At 35.7% G+C, this 20,957-nt stretch overlaps 1 protein-coding gene across 1 annotated transcript in view; it reads right to left on the bottom strand.

Annotated features, from left to right (window-relative positions):
- Nucleotides 1-20,957, bottom strand: part of TRDN (triadin) — a gene marked incomplete at both ends in the record, with an annotated part of 274,757 nt that overhangs the window by 113,435 nt on the left and 140,365 nt on the right. Inside the window, one exon of the mRNA XM_084258151.1 lies at nt 2,017-2,070. Within this exon, the coding sequence (XP_084114277.1) occupies nt 2,017-2,070 (54 nt within the window). The remainder of the gene's footprint in view (nt 1-2,016; nt 2,071-20,957) is intronic.

Raw genomic sequence — 20,957 nt, 5'->3', positions numbered from 1 at the left:
TCAGGAAGAAATAACGGAACTCCCACCTTTCTTTTAGCAAATTTGTGCCATTTATTTCCCCATAGAGAATATGCAAAAAAAACCCTTTAATCACCATTGAATTCTGACTGGCAGCATTCATCTAATCCTGGATCATGAATCTAAATCCGCATTCACGCTGGTTGTAACTTGTGTGTCACTGGAAGCATTTGGGGAAATTACTCGTGGGCTTGGGAATGTTCCAAGCAAAATGACACTGGCTTCTGTGTAAGTTGATTCAGGAACTAAACCTACTCAGAGTAGTCTTAGTCCACATTAGTTGACTGGAGATTGTGCTTATCTCTTTATTTGGGGACCACTTAGAACCAGCATGTAAGAATATTTGGATGTTTTCTGTGTGTTACAGTGGCCAAAGTGTTAAACGATGTGTCTTTGCAAAACAGGGAGGAGCAGTGCCACGGCTGGGCTGCAGGAATGGATACCACTTCTCCTGCCCCTATTTTTCCAGGCTACCAACCTCTCAGTCACCTGGGAAAACTCTCAGCATGCCATGAAGCAGACTTCCTGAGGGGGGCTGCTGAGGAGGAAGGAGGCAGAGAGATATAGATTGGTGTGGAATGAGGAGGAAGGGGAGACACGGGGGGGGGGGGAGCTTTGGCAGGAGGACTGCTCATCTTTGGCAGCATCATCTTCAACTTCTGGTGGATTGTATGGCCCACTGAGAATTTTGGATCTTCTCCTCTACCCCAGCTCTTTGGAAACTGCCAACCATGTATATATGGTTCCCCATCTACTATCTCTCTCTCTCTCTCTGTCATCTATCTATTATCTATCTATCTCTCTCTATCTACCTATCTATATCTATCTATCTATCTATCTATCTATCTATCTATCTATCTATCTATCTATCTATCTATCTATCTATCTATTATCTATCTGTCATCTATCTATTATCTATCTGTCATCTATCTCTCTATCTATCTCTCTATCTATGTCTCTATCTATGTCTCTATCTATGTCTCTATCTATCTATCTATCTATCTATCTATCTATCTATCTATCTATCTATATATATATCTATATATCTGTCATCTATCTATTATCTATCTGTCATCTATCTCTCTATCTCTCTCTCTATCTGTCATCTATCTATTATCTATCTATCTGTCATCTCTCTCTCTCTCTCTCTCTCTCTATCTATCTATCTATCTATCTGGAAGTGCCTTGAACTCCTGGCATTTTCAGGTCTCAGTCATTCCACACTGGGTTCAGACCATTTGGTCAGGTATTTGTCGATGAGGAGTTGAGTGATTTCAGAGTTGGATAAACAGTCTGTTATTGGCATCCTTTCTTTTTTCTCTTCCAGCTCCCTCTTTCTCATCCCTCTGAACCTCTCATTGATAAAAGATCCTAAAGCACACTAGAGTGATTACTTAGCATACATGAATGTCTGGACTCTTAGAATGGCTTAAATGGGTTATTTCTCCTTAACAGTTCAAAATATTTGGGGTGATTATTTTAAAGTTATATCTGAAAACTGATTTTGTGGACTTGGCATATAGATGAAGCATTATTAATTTAATAATAATCTGATTTTTCAGATTATTGATATAATGATCTAAGTTACAAGATGTAACTGAAAACACAGGAAACTTTGTATGCCATTGCATATATCTATCTGTCACATATCTATCATATATCTATCCATCCATCCATCCATTCATCCATCTATCATCTATCTATCTATGAATCTATGTTTTATTTATTTTTGAAAATATAAGCAAAAAAATCAATGACTGAGACTTGGAGTCAAGTTACTAATACTTAGTTTCTAATTCTGCAAATTTGGCATTACTTTCTCTCAAGTCATGCTTTCTCTAATGAATAAAATAATAAATACTCGAAATGTGCATTTTCATGCAACATAATATTTTCCATAATAACCCAGCAGATGGTGCTATTCTGCAATAAACAGCCCTTGCCTTTGTTAATAAGTGCTATGTATGTTTTGTAAAAACTTAAAGGGTTTTTGCTTACCTTTTGTTGTAACTTTCATCGCCCCTTCTTTGGTTTCAGGAGCTTTCCCTGGATCTTATTTAAAAAAAAAATAAATAAATTACCATAAGTACCATTTCAGAAAGATACATAACAAAACAGAAAAAGTACAAAAAACAATGCATAAAAAATAGCCTCTGTATTTCAGAACTTTTATGATACAGTAATTAGAGGAATCACTGAGAATTAGGCTTATTGAGACAAAAATAAATGACTAAACCAGATAAAGATATGTAGTAAAGATTTCCCAAGATGTTTTCTTTACTGTTTACTAAAAGTGGAATAGCACTTAGCTTTTGTTTAGCACCTGAATTTGAAGATCAGTATTGTTTGCAAATTGTTTCTGTATTGACAGCCCTTTCTCACTAAGGGATGAACCATTGAGACCTAAATAAGGCGAATTACTGAAAATCATTGAATGACTAAAATGAAAATGGAGACCAGAGCAACTAATTTCTAGTCCATTCTTTACCATAAGACTGTCTCCCGAGGGTGCCCATTACTTTAGCATGGCCCAGACAACATTGTGTGGTGAGAGAATGAGCAAGCTTCATTTTGAATCTTCCTTTTTTGCTTCAGGGTTTTTTGATGGGGAACAGGGGATTTCTTGTTTCTTTCTTTCCTTTCTTAGAATTTTCTCTTTTGCTCTGGATTATTGCTCTTTTGTTCAGAATCTTTCTCTTCAAAAATAAAAAAAGATAAATACCTGAATATATTATTTGATTAACCAGCATGAAAAATAAAGGGGAAAAGGATTCAAAAAGTCACAGTTCATTTTTTCATATTTCACTAATGGTCCTGATGGTCATTATTAAGTTTTAAATAATTCAATTATTATGTAAGGAACATGGAAATGAAGTTTTGCTCACTTCTTTTAGACTCTGACCTTTATCCATTCATTTAGCACATATTCATGGACCTACAAAGTATATATACTCTTCCAGGTGTAAATACAGTACTTGATATATATATTCAATTTTCATGTAATTATCATCAAATATTGATTACAGTTTATTTAATATGACAATTCTATTACGGAATACAAAACTGCATTTGAGTAACTTGGTAAGAACCATAAGCAAAGATTCCATATTTTTCTTTAGGCCAGAGAAAAGATGTCAATTTCTAATTCACTTTTTTTTTTTTTTTTTTTTTTTTAAGCTTGGGCTTCTTCTTCTTCTTCTTCCTTTTTTTTTTGTGGGACTCTCGCCAGGGCCGGGGAACGAACCGGCGCTGCAGAGGCTGTGGGCAGCCTCGCTGCCCAGCGTTCAACCGCTGCGCCACCAGGGGAGGCCCTCTAATTCACTTTTTATTAATCACTCATTTATACCATAGCCATCACTATGAAAATGCTACCTTTTCATTGTTTTCATATAAAATAAATAATGTTAAGTCCCATACATGGTTTTCTTTATTCCTCTATTTCTTCAGACAGAATATATTTTATCAAAATTCAGAATCCATTCTATGTATGATAATTTTATTATTAATTTTCTTTTTGTTCCCAGGAGGAAAACTCCATGCAACTATTATGCAAATACTATCAAAAATTAATTTATGCAGAGAAAATTCTTAAGTACAGAAACATATCTCTAAGTATTGTTCTAACCTTACACCTATATAGCCAGTGTTTAGTAAGCACTTAATAAATAACTGCTAAATGAAAAGGTGGATGAAAGGATGAAAGAATACATCCAAAAGATCACCAAAAGTATCCTAGACTATTTAGGTATCTTACTCCTTAAACATCTCATCATATCACAGAATTATAGAGTAGTTCCTAATTCAAAAAAGAAAAAAATACTTCATGATATTCAATAAATCATCTTAAAATTTTCTACAGTTGTCTTTCCTACTATCTCCTCTTGTATTCTTTGTGTTCTTTTAGATCACTCATCCTAAGTGATCCTTCCACACTTAAGATTCCATTGGATCATCCACACACACAATAGCAAATTATGGTGTTTTTCTTAGAGCCCTTTTACTACTCCTATTGATAGTTTAGTGTCTTTGTAAACTGCTTTTCTCCCTTGGTGGGGAAGGTTCAGATCATGTCCCTGACTTAAATGTTCCATTATTATCCTGACAGGTGGCAGAAGTTGGTCATCTTTCAACTTCACTATTCACATCTTCACTGACAACTGCCTTGTATCTGTTTAAATGTTGGTATATTGAGTAGGCATGGTTTAAGGGATTATAACCTATGGACTCTTTCTGCTATGACTTAGTTCTCCCTTCTTCCTTCCCAAATACCATTAATTACTTAGTGAACACCAAGTTAATAAAGATACTGTTCCCCAATAAAAGGTGTTTTATAAGGAGTATCTACAATGTCTACCCACAAAGGGAAGCTTTCAATGGATCTCAATCTCAGGATCTCAGCAGAAAGATATTTGTCCCTCATGATTTCATTTGTTCTTTCTTTGATCTCAAGCCTTTAAGTTGATTTATATTAATCCACAGGCTTACTGTGGTAAACAACACAGTAGAAATGAATAGCTTCAAAACAAACACTTTTCAGCAAGTATGTCAGCTTATATCTACCCAATAATTGTATTAGCCTCAAATTTATTGAGTACACAGGCAGAGGTGAGAAGATGACCTGATTGTACACAACATTTCAGTTTTCAAAATTACATGTCCTGAAGAATGGAGTCAACCCTGAGACCATAGTGTACAACATTAAGACCACACCAAAAAAAAAAAAAAAAATCACATAAAAGAGAGAATACATACAATACATAGAGGTAATTTTCATTAAAAATATTTTTTCTGTTTCCTTTTGAAAAAGTGACTGCTAACTGGAAAAGAAACTAACATTGCTAAGGAAAATCTAAAATACATAGAAAATAAGAGGAAAGTATGATGTCCATGCTCTCAATGTTCATTTAACAATTATCAAGTGATTGTCTAATTTCCTCTGTAATACTCACTGTCTCCACTATTTATACCCCAAACAAAAACTTTATCATATCAAATGAGTTTCATCTTTTTTCCAAGTTTTTATTTTATGTATTTTATAGCTATAGTTTTGAAATAAAATATAGTAACTTCAATACAACTGTTAGGGGGAAAAGGATGTCCCAAAGCTAATTCCATATAGGCTTTGTGGACTCCACCCCCACCCTAGGTCAAAGTCAAAGACACTGGGAACTCCAAATCCCATCATCACCAAAGGAAGGTGGCTGGGACCTGAGGGTGGGGTTAAGCAGCCAGGTGGATATAAAAGGCAGACACATGGGTTTTGGGGGTCCCCCATTTTGGCTCTCCGCCAGCTCGCAGCTTCCGGCCAGCTCTGAGAGTGACTTTGGGTTTCCAGGTCGTCGGATCGGGTAGGACGCATTAAAGACTTTATTTCCCTATTTTTTCCCTGAGTTGTACATTTTCCTTATTTCCTTTTCTCTTGTAAATAAACCTTTTATTAACCTTTTGTGTGTGTGTGTAGTAGAGTATTCATAAGTCCCTTTAAAACGCGCGGGTGAGGACCCACAGCAAGGAACCCGTTTTAATATCGGGGTTGCTCTATAACACAACCACACGTTGTTAAAATACAAATAAAGATTATAATTCCAAACTTGATAAATAATAATTGGAATGAATACCAGAGACAAATTGGATCTACATTAAAATGTCAGATAATTTACTTGGGTATGTTTTATCAGGAAATTATCATAGAAGTTAGTATTCCTTGGTTCATGAAACATGCTGTATTTATATAAACAAATAAGCCAAATGTTTCAATCTCTTCTGATTCCATAGGCATGGAACAGTCTGATTTACAATATGGAAAAAATGTTGTGAGTCTGCAGACAATTTGTTAAGGAATCAATTTATGCATACAAGTCAATATTAGATTAATTCAGTGAGGTTTTCATCTATAGGGTTCTGTTTATACTCTGACTTCCCTTAATGCAGAGTATAAATCTATTGCATTTTCTCATAAAGGTTTCACATTAACTTTTACAGTAAATAGAAGGCTGTGCTATGAGTCCAGTATTGGACTTCAGCTAAAAGACAACAGCTGAAGAATAATGCTATTACAGAGAATCATATCTACATTTTAAATATTTTCTTAGAAATCCCCCACTGTCCCTCCAAAAATAAATCCTTGACTTTATGCTTTCATTTTTTATTTTTCAATTGTATTATTTTTATTGATGTAATGTTGGTTTACAATGCTTCTAAGTAAATTGAGAGAGAGCATATCTTTCTTCAAAGGTAACAATCCGTGAATAACATACAAGTCCCTTCATTTCAGCAAATAACAGAAAAAAAAAAAAAAATATATATATATATATATATATATATAGGAAAGATGTCCCCTTGTTTGAGGAAAACGTCCATGAAAAAGAAGATCTACCTTTTTTTTTAAGAATCATTTTTATTTATGCATAGAAGAACTGGGGTATAGGCCAGAGGTGTGGGAGTGGGGGGTGGGGTGAGAAGATTCACCAGAGACAGAGTGGGGAGCAGAACAGGAGGATTTACTGAAATACACTGCTGAGGGGAACAGCGGGCAAGTCAGGAGAGGGCTGCCTCACCATGTGGGTTATCTCCCTGGCTGAGGGTAGAGCTCATGCTGCAGATAGTTTGATAGCTCTGACTTTAACCCCTGCGCCACCAGTGAGTGGTGAGCTTATCGAAGGACCAGTAAGCTCAATCTTACAGGAGCAAGAGAATGAATAATAGCCTAGGATTCACAGTACAGATTTCTATTTCATGGTGTTATTGCATTTTAATTATTTATTTACACAACTCCACCTTCCTACCAATCCATTATTTGCTTTATTTTTTCAACTTTATATCCTTAATACCTAGCAAAATGCTAGAGGAATTATCTCTAATTAAAAAAGTAAGGGATTGATTGCATAGAAATTCTAAAAGTCACAAATAAATCCAATTGACCAGTCTGAAAAAAGGAATCAGTTTCATTTTTAAGAAGACACAAAGCTAACTCAAACACTTTTTCTCTTTGATCACTGATGATGTATTATGCAGAGTGTTTAATTTTAATTTTCAGAACTTGATTTGCACTAGAATATATTGTTATCCTGATTGCATTTGGGAATTTTGCAAAATTTCAGAATTTAAAACAAATTTCCAACTAATTTACATGGATTAGAAAATGTTGAAATTCAGTTTAATGGCATGACATGAACTAAAGATTTCTTTCAGACAACATATGAATCAATTTTTAATTAATTTCCATAAAATAAACAGAAATGTTTTTGAAATTTTGTCTCTTACTAATTCTGTAACAGTACAAGGTATTTAAACTGTTCTTACCTGAGAAAACTAAATATAGAAAAGTTAAATGACTTTTCCACAAGCCAGGAGAGAAATTAATACTTATTGGTTTAGCAACTAAACTTTAAACCAGCATTATAAAAGCTCATTGTTGCCTTTTTTGAATAAAACAGTAGCCACTAATGACAAATTATCCTTTAGTCCAATGATTACCTAAAGATAGCTCTAAGTTATTATTTTTTAGTTTTATAAATTCCTAGATCATTTTTGGATGTAGAGGTTCCCAAAATAGAGAACAATTAACATTTAAGCTAAAGTTACGATATGCTTAAAAGCTCTTAAGCTAAGTCTCTTGTGCTTATAGCTCCAGGAAAGCATATTTCAGGGGCATTGCTTCATTTCAGTATGATAATTATCCCATTGAGATGAAATTAATCATGAAGCAGCCTTTGGCCATCCTGTCTGACCAAGGGGACTGAAGCCTGAAAGGAGGGCCTACTTGCTGCCAGATATGCAAATTGTAAAGGTGCACAATGCAAAAATATGAATAATTTATCAAAATAATCTGTTATTGCTAGAGGTTAAAAGTCTAAATAAGCTAGCAGCATCATTTACAATAGGTACCATAATTTAAATAGATTTTCCCCCTAGAAAAATCTTCATCTCATCAAGCCATTTATTTGGTTTTAGATTCTAAGTAATCTTTAATATCCTAACATTATAGAATTTAATTCAGAAAAAGGTGATTATTCAATGCTGCCAAAATAGCTCCTTGAATTTTTTAATCATTAAGAAAACAAAGTTTTCCATTAAAATCAATTGTAAGGATTTCTTCTTTAGAAAAAAAAAATGCATTTTAACTAAATGGGTGTGGAGGAGGCCAGTGGGCTAGGGTGGAAGACTATGGATGCCTTGGTGGCGTGTGTGGTGTGGTAACAAACACCTATACCTGTGAAGTACATACAGTGTTGTAAACCAATGTTACCTCAATAAAACAAAAAATTTACCTATAGTCTCTACACAGGGAATCAGTCATCTCCTACATTGTTTGGAGAAAACTGAGAATTAGGAAAAAGTACATCAGAAAGCATCGGTCAGAATATTCATAGATAGAATGTGCTTTTCCTCTTGGCATCATCTGGTTGTCTAGATAGAATGTGTAAGCATGACATGTTTCTTACGCATTTCACAATTTACATTTCGTAGTTGAAGACTAAGGGATAACATTATTTAAATGATTAATAAAATAAAACTTTTTAATAAAAATGAAGTTCATGAATAAGAAAAATTTGGCCTTTTACTATAAAAATATTGAATATGTTAAGGAGAGTGGGTTCCAGTTAGATTTTAAAAATGTCTGGGACCTCCCTGGTGGCTCAGGGGTTAGGCTCAGTGCTGTCACCGCCATGGCCCAGGGAGGTGACCCACATAGTGCAGCAAACCTCTCCTGTCTCCCCGTTGCTCCCCTCAGCAGTATATTTCAGTAAATCAGCCTGATCTGTTCCTCACTCTGTCTCTGGTGAATCCTCTCACCCCCTGCTTGTATGCATAAATGCTTGTATGAATCCTCTCACCCCAGTACTTGTATGCATAAATAAAAATAAATATTTAAAAAAATTTTTAAAAAAGCCTTCTGCCGTACAGTTCATAAACAGCAAGGTGGAGACACATGGTCCCACTCCTGGGGTTCCTGTTAGAGAGGCATTACCTTAAAGAGGTGCAAGATGCATCTGCCTAAAGCACAGAAACAGCACAGGCTCAGCAAGCACTTCAGGTACCTTCTACCTTCCTCCACAACTTTGTAAAGGCAATGATTGTTGTCATTGTCACTATACTGTTGCATCGATTCTTTAAAAAAAAAACAGATTTATTTATTTATTTCTCCATACAGGAACTGGGGTACAGGCCAGAGATACGAGGGGTGAGAAGATTCACCGGAGACAGAATGGGGAGTAGAACAGGCAGACTGATTGAAATACACTGCTGAGGGGAGCAGCAGGCGAGTCAGGAGAGGTCTGCTGCACCATGTGGATAGCTCCCTGGCCAGGGATAGAACTCTTGCTACAGAGGCTGCGGATAGCTTCATAGTGCTGTGCTTAACCCCTTGTGCCACCAGGGAGGCCTGCTGTTGTCTTGATTCTGAGGATTACCTTTGCAGTCCCTTACCACAAAATAATGATTCCTTTTTCTTTGATAATATTTTATAGGCAAATATTCTTATCACCATACTGGTCTGGTCTGACTATCCTCAATGAAACATAGTTTTTTTTTTTTTTTTTTAATAAAAATTAGGTCTCAAGTAGAAATTCGATGCTTTAAGGGTAACTGTTACGAGTTTTTAAAATTATTGAATTTTTACATGTGATTTATTTCCTTAATCAGCATTGATTTAGTCTCAAGGAAAATTAAACAAGATAAACAAAAAAAGTCAAGACTTACACTGATTTTACACTGATTTAAAAATTAAGTATTGTTGGTAGATCCCGTAACTTACAAGTTACACAAAGAATGGGGAGTGCTTTCCTCATTAAATGAACAGCATGCTCTAAATTCAACCCTGGGAAAAAAACATTCCCTTTGTTCTAACATTAGTAAACAGTCTGAGAATATTACCATTCTGTTTTCCACTTTTCTAGAAAATAAGGAACACACACCTTTTATCTTATAACCCAATTTGGAAATGTGATAAAAAGCAGAATTGTAAGTATAGATGTAGCCCTATGAAAATGTAAAATAATAATAGTGGAAGGAAAACTGAGAACAAAGACTGGTTTATTCTTCCGTGTAACTTCAGTCACAAACACAGTTCCTGGCATTGAGAAGGCACCAATAAAAATGTTTCAAGCAAGAATAAATGAATCATGATCAGGAGACAAGGTGTTTGAAAAAACATTGCTGTATGCCTGGAAATGTAAACCAAATGAGTAACAACTATCCTCATAATTCAGACTTTGTGTCTTTTTTCCTCTACAGTACTACTTAGGTCAACATCTGAAGATGTTATAATCAGCTTCAAAAAGAACCTAAGTTTCTTGTAAAAATGGCAAGATTTATAAAATGCAGATTTACTGCACTGAAAAATTAAAATGATTTCTAAAAAGAAGGACTCCTTAACAGAAAATCCTTAAGCATTCAGAGGAAGAATTCAGAACAAATACTTTCTGCTAAATTTTGTCCCCAAGTTAACAGTTTAGGGAATGAACAACACCCAATTTGATATTAAATGAGAACATGCTTCTCAAATAATTACTGAATTCTGTTGCGCATGCTTTGGTCCCAGACATTTTTAAACCTTCAGATTTTGTTGCACATGTGTTTATTAGGAGCAAGAGACCCTATCACCTAAATATAAGAACCAGTTCCAATCACAGTCTGGTTAGGGGCACATGAAAAATGCTGAATAAAGGGCATGGTAATTTGACTTTTAGATATTGACATATTTTAAGGAGGAAGGATATAGGTAAGACTTGAAGGAGAGATGGAGTATACAGTCACAAGAAGGTGAGGGAAGGAAGACAGCAAAGAGTTAGTATTCATGCAGAATTATGGTTCAATCTTACTGAGGCAGAAGAGCCTTATTTGATATTAATGAGAAATAAAAATAAAAAATTTCAAAACTTATTTAAAAGTAAATTATGATCAAAATAATTAACCTAGAAATCTTAGTAAATGGGAGTTTGTTGTTATTGTTTATTTGGTTTTTGTTTTGTTTTGTTTTGTTTTTTGCCCTTAGAACATTGATAGAGACTGCATTTTCAAGATGGGGAGATACACAGCAATATTTTGAAGAAGTAATACTCTTCACGATTGTTTGGAGAAAGAGTTTATCCTGATAACACAGAAGTCAGGAAAACTATTGCTAAAATATTCTAAATGTAATATGATAATATATTAGATTTGGAAAGTATCCATGGAAATCAGAAGTCAGAGACTGTCTGCATAAGTCAGTATCCATCGAAGTCAGGAGCCAGGATTTAGGTTTATAACTGAGTTACATTTGCCTTGTGGTTTCTTTTGTTCACTTAGCAAGTACTGGCTTAGCAAGTGCTGGGTACTTTAAAAATGTTCCACCCAGTCAAAGAGAGTATTATATTTAAAGAGCACTTACAATATATACCATATTGTATATATGAACTTAAGAAATTCCCGAGCATTGTATTCACAGTTCTGAAAAACCTTATTTTCCACTATACAAGCAGTGAAAAAAAGCTCATTATTATGATGAATCCTCCCACTAGGAAGACAAAAATATTAGTTTGGTATTGTCACTGGGCTATATTTTCTGGAGAGAGAGTGAGGTTGCTGGGGGTAGAGAGTGGAGGTCTTTCTCCTTTACTTTAAATTAACTTGGAGAATTTCAGAAAACCTGACATATGTACCTTAAAATGGAGAGAAAGGGCAGCGGGTGGAGATAGAAAGGTTCATGGCTCGGTATCCATCTCACTTGAAAAGGTGTTAGGTGGTAAGTCGTCCCTTGAATGATCCTTAGCAGCAAGTAAAGATGGAAGTAGTAAGAGTGACTGAAGAGATTATACTCTCTTAGGAGTTACTTCCTAAGCAATTAGCTAATAAGAGGCCACTTACCACCAGGAATAAGTAGCAGGTGGCTCTAGTGGAAGGTTTATTTTTTAATTTATTAATCTTCAGGTATTTTAATTTTTAAAATTGAGATAACATTACAACAGTATAGAAGTTTCAGGTGTATATCCTTGAAAAGCAATGTGTGAATTAAATAATCTTTAATAGTGCCACAGGAGAAATCTTTAATTAGTTTCGGACATCCGAAAGGGACAGATGGCACCAAACTAAGGTTACACTGAGTAAGCCAAAACAACGTGAGTCGGTTGAATAAAAATGTTTGCTAATTTAACCGATGAAAGAATCTGGGAGAAGCATGGTAAAAAAAACAACTTTTTGGTAAAAGTGAATCTTATGTAAGGTAAAAACTAGGCCGCTGTTTTTTGGAATTATTTTAAATTTTGTAAACTTAGAAAATTACAACAATACAATAGACATTTTTCAAATAAGAAATAATTTTTATCCCATAAATACTCACTTTCAGAAATCAGCTAAGAAGCAGCAATATCATATAGGGATCAGAACATAAACCCTAGAGGAGTAACACCTGGATTCAAATGCCATCCCAGTCAATTTCTAGCTGAGTGACATTGGCAAATAATTCAACAGCTCTCTTCCTTGGTTTCCACATCTTTAAAATGTATTCACAGTGGTAATTTGTTGGTTTTACACTATTAGTAGCTGAGTTCATACACTGAAAATGCTTGGAAGAGGGCCTGGTTGAGGTGTGTGCTTAATATCTGTGTGTTAGGTGCTATTCATCTTGTTCATCACAGCACTGTGTGCACAATATTCAATTATCAAAGTCTCTGAATTTAATTGAAATATCCCAGTATGCATAACACTAATTAAGCACTTGGATGAGAAGTTATATTTTATATCCTCTAACATAAGAAAACTCTCACTTATGTCTGATAAACAACTTTAGAGTTATTTCGTAACCTTCATATATAAATTCATTTCTACACTTTAGAATCTCTGAAGTAGCCAACCACACTCTGTTTGAATTTATATGGTAGAGCACATTTTTCACAGTAATATTCTGTGATGAGTCAAGTCATTCAGCAAGTGATTTATGGCACTTTAAATTGGATCCACTGATATATTGAGACAACAACTATTAAAATGCCCAGGCATTTTAGGGCCTCCCCTCGTGGTGCAGCGGTTGAGCGCTAGGCTGTGAGGCTGTGAGGCTGCTCGCAGCCTCTGCAGCGCCTGTTTGTTTCCCAGCCACCGGCGAGGGTCCCACAAAAAAAAAAAAAAAAATGCCCAGGCATTTTAGAGCATAACAACTCTTCTCACACCCAGTCTAGACCTTTATTTTTTTTAAAGATTTATTTATTTTTGCATACAAGAGTTGGGGTACAGGCCAGAGCTGCAGGGCTTGGGGGGTGAAAGGATTCACCAGAGACAGAGTGGGGAACAGAACAGGCAAACTGACTGAAATACACTGCTGAGGGAAGCAGCGTTGAGACAGGAGAGGTCTGCTGTGCCATGTGGGTTGCTCCCTGCCTGGCCAGGGATTGAACTAGTGCTGCAGAGGCTGCAGATTGCTTCATAGTGCGGTGCTTAATCTCTTGTGCCACCAGGGAGTGCCCCCCCCCGCCACCCCCCCCCCTAGATCTTTAAATAATGATCTGAGCGTATGATTTGTACTACAGTATGTACCCTCTTTGCTTTCCCTGGAAAAGTTAAAAATCACCACTTGGAGATGAACACAGGAAACTCAGGGGCCTCCATTGAAACAATCTTAGGAGTAATAGGTGTTTGCCACCCTGCTCTCTCTCTGGAGACCTGGAAGAGGAATGCCTTTCCCCCAGCTCACTGAACAGCCCTCCTTCTGGGATCTGTGAATAATAAATCTTTTGACTTTACTTCCTTTGTTTCTTCAATCTCAAGGTTTTTACTTTCCTAAAGAGAGCTCAGAGGGAATTGAGGGAGCTACTTACCAATCACAGGTGGATGGGTGGTTGGCTCTAACATACATATTCTTAATTTATTACACCAGCTACAGGTCCCCCAACACACAGGCTACCAATCCTGAGAAATGTTCTTCTCCACAAAAAGAGTTCATGTTTTGATGAACTCCGGGAAGCATTATATACCAGATGTTGACTGTCTAGGATTTTACATTGACAGCATATTTCAGATGGCACTTTACAGTAAAGAAAATGATTTAAGTTAACTTATCATTTCTTAAACACATTTGATGGAAGAAATCTTTAAGATAACACCCATCATTGAGAAACACTGGGTGTTATTCTGAAGAATTAAAAAAAATCCTCTCTAACACTAATTACAGTAAGATACTTTATAGTCACTTAGTTATTCGTTCAATAGATGTGTATCGAGGACCTATACCTCACTTTGTCTGTGTAGCATATTTACAGTTTACTAAGGTGCTCTAATATGTATTCGTCAATTCAGCCAACAAGATAGATAGTAATCAGCAACACAACTTCCATAGGCCCTCAAAAGTGATGTGAATTGTTGAGGTTCAGTCCTCTACCTGCCACTAGACTATCTTGACTAGGTTCAAAGTGTGCCTGAATTAAGTGCTACTAATTGCTCCTTGTATTCAGCTCATTCTCTTCCTTCTAATCACATATCACAAGGCATCTTTTCAATAGCTTTGCTACTCATGCATCAAGTGTACAGAATTTCTCTAATCTTCCAGTTCACCACTGGATAAAGAATTAAGGATATATTTACATGCCTCATTTGATTTTGGTGAACCCATACTGGGCTTTGTGATTAGCACTTCCTCTAAGTCCTAATAAATAATCCTTTAATAATACTTTCTAAGATATTGATCAATGTTGACATCAAAGTTATAAAATCCTTTGTATTCAGAGCTCTAAAAAATTCTAGAGACCACTAAACATGATTAAAACACAAAATACATATATAAGGAATCACTATATAACATCTATAGGAATATTAGAAAAAAAAATGTGTTAGACAGTAAGAATTTTCATATTGCCTTGATAATCTGAGGGGCTTATTTGTTAAGGGAGAACGTCTATGGACATACATTAAATATCAGCAAGCATGGGCCTCCCCGGTGGCACAGCGGGTTGAGCGCAGCTCAGTGAAGCTGTCCGCAGCCTCTGCAGCGAGGGTTCAATTCACGGCCGGCCAGGAAGATTCCCACATAGCACAGCAGACCTCTCCTGTCACCCCCACTGCTCCCCTCAGCATTGTATTTCAGTCAGTCTGCCTGTTCTGCTCCCTGCTCTGTCTCTGATGAATCCTCTCACCCTCCCGCACCTCTGGCCTGTGCCCCAGCTCTTGTACAAAAATAAATAAATAAATCTTTTAAAAAATTTTCAGCAAGCAATTAACACTGTCCTTGAGACTATTTAATAGAAGGTAAATATATATAATATATATATGCAACTATCAGCTTTTGTTTAAGTCACAATTAAATCCTTGAATCTGCATGCTATAGGAAAGTTTTCTGACTGATTAGGAGTTATGACTATATGTGAATTAAATTTTAAAATGTGTACATATTAAAATCAACCTATAAACTTAAAAATTTAAACAATAATTGTGCCAAAATTCCTCTTTAGGAATACTGTTCACATTAGTATTGCAAATAATCTTTTCATTATTGTTGAAAAATGGATATACTAGGACAGTAATAGTAATGACATCCCTCTTTTATGTAAAATATGACAATAATATATTTTAAACATAATTTCAGTATTACATGCAGCTACATATAAAACTTTATATCAATTTCTCTCTTAAATAATAACATGACTAAATGATGAAGCAAAATAATTTTTGTACTTAAGGAGTCCCTTTTCATTCATTTATCATCAAGTATTAGATAAGCATCTAGTATGTGCCAGCTGCTACTAATAGGCTCTGCAAGCACCTATAGTGATTGAACACTCAGAAGATTAACCTTATGGGCTTTTCAAAATATCACAATGTAAATGTTTGTTGTGTAAGCTATTAATAGTGCTTATTACAAAGAAGGTATTCAATCAATGCTTACTGAATGATCAAACTGTTCTTATGAACTACTTTTTTTTTTATATTCAATTTTCCCATGAGATATTCCTTGACCTTCAGCATATGAAGCAGTGTATATATAAAAAAAGATAAAAATATTAATTATATATTGATGGCTCAAAAAATGAAAGATGCTGGGCATCTTATCTACATTTTCTCATTCTTCCTAACAATCTTGAGGTAAGAATTGCTAGTGTAATCCATATGGGGAAACTAAGGTTGATTCACAAGCTTTTCGGAAACTGAGCCAAGACTTAAATCTGGGCAGTCTGAGTCTCCAGCACTTCATACAAATTTCCATATCACATTTAAACATAGCCATTTCTTTCATATAATTCTGTGCATTGTTTAAATAATCACACAACAATAATTACCACAATAAATAGTACGTGATGTGGTCTCCTTAATTCAAAGGGATTATAGTCATATACTGAAGAAAAGTAAATGTACCTCAGTGATGAATATACATTACATTATTTCAATTGAATAAGAATTTATCTTTAAATATATGAATGCAATTACATTATAGACAAAACTATGTTGAACTAACTAAAAGATTGCTCAAAGGACAGAATTGCATGAAGCAGTATTTTTCCAGCGATTCAAATTCATGGAGTATATAGCTGAGCTTTGAAATTCATTCTAGCTGTATGTGTACTCAATGGTTACATCTACCTACAGTGATTATTGAAAGCTTCATTACCATTCAGTCTAAATACTTTTTTTTTTTGCAAATTCTCTAAAAAGTAGAGGATGATGTTGATAAGTGTGGCCGCCAGGTGGCACTAACTTTTTCCTTTCTGAAGTGAAGAATTTTATATGCAATATTCTCTACAGTGTCACTAAAATGGAACAGAGCAAGAGGCAAATTAAACAACTTTTCTAGCTAACCAAGAACATGAGGAACATGACGATATCTTTATAATTCTCTCTAATTTTCACTTTTTTAAGAGCTTAAACTGATCTGTACTCAGACCCTTTGGAAGTTCCCCATCTGACTTTGGATAAAACCTTTCAAGATCTAGAGCTCCCCAACTCTGTGACCTCACTTGCCACCCCTCCTTCCTTGCTCATGACATTCCAGCCATGGTGCTTCACTGAGGTCCTTTTGGGGCATTTGTTTTTCTTATTTCCTTTGCATAAGGAGTTATTTTATTTTATTTTTTTTAAATATTTATCTATTTATGCATACAAGAACTGGGGTACAGGCCAGAGGTGTCGGGGGGAGAGGATTCACTAGAGACAGAGTGGGGAACAGAACAGGCAGATTGACCAAAGTATACTGCTGAGGGGAGAAGCGGGTGAGTCAGGAGAGATCTGCTGTGCCATGTGGGTAACTCCTTGGCAGGAGATTGAACTCCTACTGCAGTGACTGTGGACAGTTTCATAGGTTGCGTCTTAACCCCTTGTGCCACCAGGGAGGCCCATAAGGAGTTATTTTAGATCTCTCCCCTGCTTAATTATCTCTCAGACAGTACCCAAGGCCCTGGCCTTCCAAGACCACCTGTAGATAACGGCACCTTTCTCACTCTCCCTCTCTTACTCTTGCAGTTCTCTATCACATTGATGACACTTTATTGTCTGTCTCCTTCACTGGACTAAATTCTGTAAGGGCAGGGACTTGGTCTTTTCGTCATTATTCATTGGCATCTAGAAAAGGCTTTTACTGTGGGACTCAATAAGTGAACAAACAAACAAAGGTGCATCTAGGAAGAATTAGCGAGTCATTAAATCAACACAAATCATTTGTTAATAAGGCAGACTACCAACATTATCCTCTGCTTTGCAATTTATTTTATACCTATTTCATAACATAATTGTGTTATGATTATGATCCATTAAATTTTGGAATTTTCTAAATTAACTTGAGCGAGGCATGTCAAACACAACTTTAGGTGCAAATATTATTGATCTAAAATTTGTATATGGAATTATTTTATTTTTACCTATTTCTTTAAATATTGCTTTTTTTTTTCTGACTTCTATCATCTAAAAATACAGAATGCAATTTAATTTTACTTTCACCTAACTGAGATAGGAAAGGTTTTGATATTCAGACCCAGAATGCAAATTATTCTCTATATTCTAATGCATGAAGGCTAGGAACAGTGTATATATATAAAACATTATATGAGGAGTAATTTTTGTGATTGTTGTGAAGATCAGAAACATGGTCACAGGGCTCTTTTAATGTCTATATAAAGCAGAACCTAAAAGGTCAACCAATGAAAAGAGAGAAGAATTTTTCCATCATTCCCCCATGTATCTTTGCCCTTTTGTACTGTAAATTGCACAGGCTGGCATTTAAATGCACAATGTCAAAGGCAAAGCACTTGCATTCAACCTATGCTAAAAGACAGCTGGCAAGGGGCAGAAAGAAAAATACTGCCCTCACACTTTGAACGCCAAACTGCCTATCACACATACCCTGTCTCGAGTTTCTCATATTACATTATTTGCCCTGTGGACAAAGAAGTAATCAAATGAGCACTTTTCTTCCAACGGAGCAACAGTTATATTCTACCTCTGAGACCAATAACCCCTCCTCACTGTCTCTGTTAAGCAAAGACACCAGGGATGATGATCTGAACCAGTTTAGCCCTTAAATTATATTTGTAACAGAAGCTATTTTTGTTCAAGGCTAATTTTACATCTTGCTTATTTGGCTTTCACAAGTAACATTACTCATCCAGGACTGGGAAGGTGTATGCAGAAATGGAAGTGGGATTCAGACACTAATAAGGACATGTTGTAATAATTTCCACCAGAGGCAGCTTGTCATAATGGATAGGGTAAGTGTGACAGTTATTTCCCTGGTTTAGGAATACAAGCCAGCTGGCAAGAAAGGGTGGATGTTCACACTATTGTCCTCCAGCAACACAGCAGGAAAAAGAATTAAAAAATCAGTTTGTGCCCACATCATCAAATATGTATTCAGCTGTTGTTTCACATAGTGCGTGTGTGTGCATGTGTGTTGTGTGTGGGTAGTTAAACCAAGCAGCTGACAGGCAAGTTATTTAAACAAGAAGTTGCTAAATTCAGCCATAAAGTTTTTTAAAACTGCTTAGATTTAGAGATAAAAATCAAAGATCAACTACCTAAATTTTCAACCTTTCTTTTTCCTTCCTCCATGGTAAGCAATAATAATCACACTTATATTCTGAAAGCAATGATCTTCAAAGAGAATGCCTCTTCATGCATTCAATCCCATGGAGAGGACAACTGGAGTCCCATATAATTTTACAGTGTCTCCCATCCCAAGGTACTCCAAACACAACCCCCAACTTGACAGACAACCACTGTGATTTTATTTGAATTCCTCCGATTATAAAGGAAAACAGAATTCTAGAGTGATGGGGGGTATTGGTTAAGGCCAAACAACAAATGACAGGATCTAAACTTTCAACCAGGCTTCTGATTCCCCTTAGAGTACCTTGCTTTGCTGCATATGGTTATTTCCTTTATGAGTCTTAACAAGTGTTTCCTTTAAATGGTCTCATAGACTTTAAATGGTCTCATATGTTGAAGCCTAACCACTCAAAGTGTGGGTGTTTGGAGATTGGGTTTTTGGGTCTTTGAGACAAGGTTGTGAAAGAGGGGCCTTGGTTTCATGGGATTAGTGCCTATATGAGAAGAAATACCAGAGAACTTTCTTTCTCCAGGAACATGTTGTAAGGAAAGCCCATGTGAGCTTATGGCAAGATGGTGGCCATCTACAAGCCAGGGGAAGAAACCTCAGAATAAAACCTACGTTGCTGGCACTTTGATCTTGCCTCATAGTTTCTAGAACTGTAATAATAGATTTCATTGAAGCAATGACACCCCAAGACAACTAATACCTGGCAGCACAGAATCACCCAAGGGTCAATTTTCAAATGCAAATTTTATGATTCCCGTACCAAGCCAACTGAATCATAATTTCCAAAGGGGAGATAGAGCCAGGCACTTAATATTTCTATATTTGTGGGAAAGTATGATTTCTAAAGCTGCCTCGATGTGGCACTATTGCCTATCCTGGACACCTTTGGGAATGAAAGAGAGTGTGATTAACAATGATATTCACATGATAGATGCAAAAAGATATGTGTATCCTTCAGCTTTAGTGATCCTGAAGCTGCCCCAGAAAGTATATAGTTCAAGTGTTGATTCCCTCTTTAATAAACAGTTTAATAAAAAGGAATATTTTGCTCTTGAAAAGAAATGAGTATGTGATCATATTTGCTCCTTTCTGAAATGTGGGTGTTAATTTCCATCAGTTTATCTTTAGTACCTTACTGAGTGGGAAACATTTTAAGTAACAATAAATATTGGTATAAATGGGTCAAATCTCATATAAAAGGGAATCCTGAAGTTTTAAGGAGATAATGCAAACAAAGTCTGGGGTAATAAATGGAAGATGATATATATTATTTCCTTTTTTCTATGACTTTAACATATAAAGTTACAATGATCTACAGCACTCTAATTTCTATCTTTGGTGTTTTGGATAGAGATAATTTTTAAAAACTAATGTTATAGTTGTAAAAGAAAAACAGATGGTTCCCACTAAGTTTAGAAGTGACCCTCCTTTGATTATATAATAATGACAAGGGGTGGTAGCTCAAATATAAACATCCTTTCATGTCTTCTTATTGGTTTGACTGTTTTCCTGGAAGTGATGCTATGACTTTTCTAACAACAAAACTGTCTATTATTCTCTCAAAACAATTAACACAAAAAATTTTGAATTCAGTGAAGGTCAGAGGATTAATAGGTTTTATCTCAATGTGTTTGAAAAGCTAATTAAGACTCCACATACAGCGAGAAGACTGGGAACGCGATATTTCATTTTTCTCTGCATGACCGCAGTGAGCAGAAATGAACAGAGAGAGACAAAGTGAATGTGGAAACTTTACTGACAGGAGACATAGCCTTTTGAAAGGAAACAAAACTGAAAATACTTTTCCTTCGACAGAAGATGGTTCCTTTATTTATTCCATGAGCACATTCAGCATCTGCTTTATCCTGGCATCATTCTAGGTGCAAGATATTCAGTGTTGAACAAAACAGATAGGGTCCCTCATGTTTTTGTT

The sequence above is a fragment of the Talpa europaea genome, assembly GCF_964194135.1.
Source record: "Talpa europaea genome assembly, chromosome: 2".
Taxonomy (NCBI): domain Eukaryota; kingdom Metazoa; phylum Chordata; class Mammalia; order Eulipotyphla; family Talpidae; genus Talpa; species Talpa europaea.
The sequence above is the reverse complement of the archived record's forward strand: the minus strand, read 5'-3'. Positions and strand labels throughout refer to the sequence as shown.